Source organism: Fukomys damarensis, unplaced genomic scaffold (genome assembly GCF_012274545.1).
Source record: "Fukomys damarensis isolate Sample0158 unplaced genomic scaffold, DMR_v1.0_HiC HiC_scaffold_32, whole genome shotgun sequence".
Classification (NCBI taxonomy): Eukaryota; Metazoa; Chordata; class Mammalia; order Rodentia; family Bathyergidae; genus Fukomys; species Fukomys damarensis.
This window is the reverse complement of record NW_022900944.1, coordinates 45,771,214-45,775,163: the sequence shown is the minus strand read 5'-3', so window position 1 is coordinate 45,775,163 and position 3,950 is coordinate 45,771,214. Positions and strand designations below refer to the sequence as shown.

The following is a 3,950-nucleotide window of genomic DNA, read 5'->3' as shown; positions in this document are numbered from 1 at the left end:
TTCTCCCCTTTTTTTTTTTTTTTTTTTTTTTTTTTTTTTTTTTTTTGGTACGGTGGTGGTGGTGTGGGGGTAGAATTCTGGACCTTGGAACCACTGAGCTAAAGCCCCCTGCCCTTTATCACCGCTAGGAGGAGCCCTGCCCATAAAGGTGAACTCCAGTGTAGATGCAGTACTGGACACCAAGCCTGAGCCCCGAGGGTACCACTGTTCCTACCTCCCCTGGAAGGCACCCCACGGGCCCCATCCTTCACTTCTTATGGCAATCTTTACAAGCCCTGCACATTCACAAACTAGCTTTCTGCTCTGGAAAAGTCATATGTCCTTAGACAACATAAAATACAAGACACCAATATGTTTTCTTGATACCCATAAGCCAGGGACCCTGTCTGTGAACTCGAGTCAAATAAGACCTTTTCTGAAAAGTTATATTATTTCTCCATAAATCTTCACTGAATTCTGACTTTTCTATGTAAATATAATCTGAGTACTAAAGGGGACCTTTGCAGGCATTTTTTGATGCCACTAGGTAAAGCCTTTCCAGCTGACACGAGGTGTCCCCTCTCCTAGGGCCTTACCTTTAAAGTGTAAATACAGCACATCATTCAGTGCCGGGGTGAGGTAAAGCTTGTGCTGCTTGCAGAGCTTTTGTAGGAACTGTTTAGTCATTCTGTCAAAATAAAAGACATGGATAAGACATTTATAAAATATAACCCAAAGTCTATCCGCATACTCGTCTATGTCTACCGTTCCACATCCTGATGATATAGAGGCCTGAAACTTAAATACCCCCTCCTCTCCCCCTTCTCTCTTTCCTCCACCTCCCATCTCTCCTATTCCTCTCCTCCTCCTCCTCCCTTTTAGGATAGCTTTTAGGACCCCGTCCAATATTACTTTCAGTGTTCTTAAAAATCGCATTTTATGTCCTAATAAAAATACTTTTAATAATGTCATCGAGAATTCTAGATATTTCTTCTTCCAGGTCTAGCATTAAAGATTGACAGTATGTGGTTAGTCGAGCCACAGAGCCAGTCAGGCTCCACTGTTTAACAGTTCTCAGACAGTGAGTGGGCCCTGTGTTCTTGCCTGTACAAGGGAGTGACTACCCCACGCACATTTCCTGATGGTGGCAGCACATCCACCTACCTGGGCCCCCGATCCTCCCTGTCACTGCTTGGTTGTGCTAAGTGACTGACTGATTCGCTATCGCCACTCTGTTTCTGCTGGCTTGGGCAGGGTGTGTCAGAAGGACCCACACATATTTCCTTAGGATCATTAATTTCTGTAAAACAAGAGATCTGGTTTACAGAGATCAAGAAATGTACAGAAACAAATCTCCCAATTCCAACTTGATTGACAACTGCGTATTTCTAGTGTGGAACACCAGAAATCTTTAAATGTGTAACAGTTTTTAAAACATTGGCAGAGACTAAGTAAATATCACTTCTTGGTCGTTCATCTACCTAAACTGTAAAAATGTACATGGAAATGCATGCAAAGATAATTTGTTTTTCCATTATTTGTAACAGCCCGAAACTCTTACTAAACCAAATGTGTATCCAAAGAGACTTATATAAAACAATGAATTACTCTTCTACCTTTGGAAAGAATGCACCAATGGCTACATTAATCAATGGGATCTTTCTCAGAAATATACATGGAGTGCAAAAAGCATGTTTCCATAAAAGGATCACATTTATATAAATTAAAAACATGCAAGCCAATGTTATGTATTGCTTAAAGATACATACATAGAAAAGTGATAGAAGACCCCTTATGAAATTTTGGACAAGAAAGGGAGAGAATGGTAATAGAGGGAGAGAAATATCTACTTTATGTGAAATATTTTATTTCCTTAACAAAAATACTTCAGGGAAATATGACAAAATGCTAATCGTTTGCAGTTCTTGGTGACAATACATGGGGTGCTGTATTTGTTATAATCTTCTCTGTCCTTTTGTCTTTGAAAAAAATTTCTCAGCCAGGCATGGTGGGGCGTGCCTGCATTTCCAGCACTTTTTGAGGCTGAGGCATGAGGGTTGCAAGTTTGAGCCCAGCCTAGGCAACTCAACCATTTAGCAACATCCTATTTCAAAATTTAAAAAATCAAAAAAGGATGTGGATGCAGCTGAGTGGAAGGTCCTGGATTCAGTCCCCAGTATTGCTCACACACACAGACACACACACACACACACAAACACACACACACACACCAGGCATGGTGGTGCATGCTTGTAATCCCAATATCTAGATAGCTGTGGTGGGAGAGGGTCACCATCATTCCAAGGCCAGTCTGGGCTATATAGTGAGTAAAACTATATAGCAAGATCCTGTATAAAAAAAAAAAAACCGAGAGAAGGAAAAGCAGGAAAGAAAGAAGAGAATCTTAAGTGCATGAAAAGAAACAAAGACCATGAAATGTTGGGAATGCTTTGGTATAGGTAAAATGAACACATTCAAGTGCACTTAAGTTTTTTAAAAAGATCGATCAAAATCGGCCAATTCGCTTGCAGGTAACTCCGAAGCTATTGGCTGCCGTGTACATCCAGTCTCCTGACTAAGTACTCTGTGTGCGGGACAGTGTCTGATGTCTTTGCTTTCCCATTGTACGCACTGCCCAGCCACAAGAGGAACTAGATAAATATTTGTGGAATAAATGAGTACTCAATATTTAATTATTTTAATAAGAAGGCTGTCACTCATTAGTGGCCTGGTACATGCCATACACTTTCACTGGAATTATCTTTGTATATTGCTGTATAATTATCCCTGCTACAGATGAGGACACTGAGGCTCAGAGATGTTAAGCTCTAAGCCAATGGCTTAGCTGGGGAGCTGGACAATCACAGTCTGAACAAAAGGTGAGTAATTCTGAAGCCTATGACTTTCCACGGAGTAAAATCGATTCCTCCTCGTACAGTGTGTTCACCAGAGTTTGAGTAACAGCCACTCAAGATGTATTTGTCGGCTGGGTTCAAACACAGATCTGGTCACTAAAAGCTTTCCCACAGGCCCAGTGGAACAAAGACTGAAGCCTGTCTTTGAGCCCTTTCTTGGAAACTTTGGTGAGGGGTCACAGACTGGTCCCAGAACCACCAACCCTTCAGTCTCTCTACACCCTTCAAGCGCTTGTCTAGACGCTTTGAATTCTAATCTATCAAAAGGGCCTACCCTGATGTCTGTCTGCTTGCAGTCTACAGGGGAGGAAATCTTTACTCTCACATGGTGATAGCAATAAAGGGATACATTCAAAACAAAAGTTGAGTGAGAGATTGTGTTGGGCCAGGGCTTGGGCTCCGGACTCTGACTGCCCAAATCCGAGTGTCTGTGGTCTAACTGACTAGCTGAAGGCAATTAGTTGGGAGCGAGTTTAAGTTCTTCTGAAGTGTCAGCTACTCGTCTGTACGAAATGGGGAGAGAATGAAGCAAATGCGTGGCAAATCTCCTTTAAAACTTGTTGGTTGCTATTACAGCTACTATTGCTATTGGTTGCTATTGAGGCTACTATTGCTATTACAGCTACTACTGGCTGTGAAGACTGGGGTTGGCCCATCGCCCCCCTCTGTCTCCCCGGGAGAGGTTGGCACCTTTCTTGCTGGCCCTTTGGTCCACGTCGCCGTGGTCGGGCTTCTGCTCGCAGTCCAGCCCCACTACCTCCTGCGCCGCGAGCTCCGAGGCCCCGGGGTGCATGCTTATTCTCCTAACACCGAACACCTGGTACTAGTCACTCTTCAGCCTCACCGGGAAAGCCTTGCTTTTCTTCCTCAGTAACACCAGCTAGGGCTCTGCAATCAATCCAACACCTCCCTGGTTGTCACGGCAACCACTGCGCATGCGCACACCGGGCAGGTCCTTGAGCCGGGGGAGCCTGGGAGGGGCAGTGCAGGGGCTCCGCCCCCAACGCGTGCGCGGGTCACGTGAGCCGAGGCCAGCTACGGCTGCGGTGGCGAAGA

General features: G+C 44.3%; 1 protein-coding gene across 2 annotated transcripts in view; it reads right to left on the bottom strand.

Annotated features, from left to right (window-relative positions):
- The window catches only part of Dnaaf1 (dynein axonemal assembly factor 1), a 22,324-nt gene extending 18,380 nt beyond the window's left edge, over positions 1-3,944 (bottom strand). Inside the window, exons 1-3 of one of the 2 annotated variants that reach the window (XM_010618366.1) lie at positions 3,585-3,944; positions 1,144-1,279; positions 576-667 (exon numbers count right to left, since the gene is read on the bottom strand). In XM_010618366.1, the coding sequence (XP_010616668.1) occupies positions 576-667; positions 1,144-1,279; positions 3,585-3,687 (331 nt within the window). In that variant the 5' untranslated portion in view covers positions 3,688-3,944. The remainder of the gene's footprint in view (positions 1-575; positions 668-1,143; positions 1,280-3,584) is intronic. The other variant, XM_033757862.1, reaches the window with a different exon arrangement.
- Between the last annotated feature and the right edge of the window lie 6 nt (positions 3,945-3,950).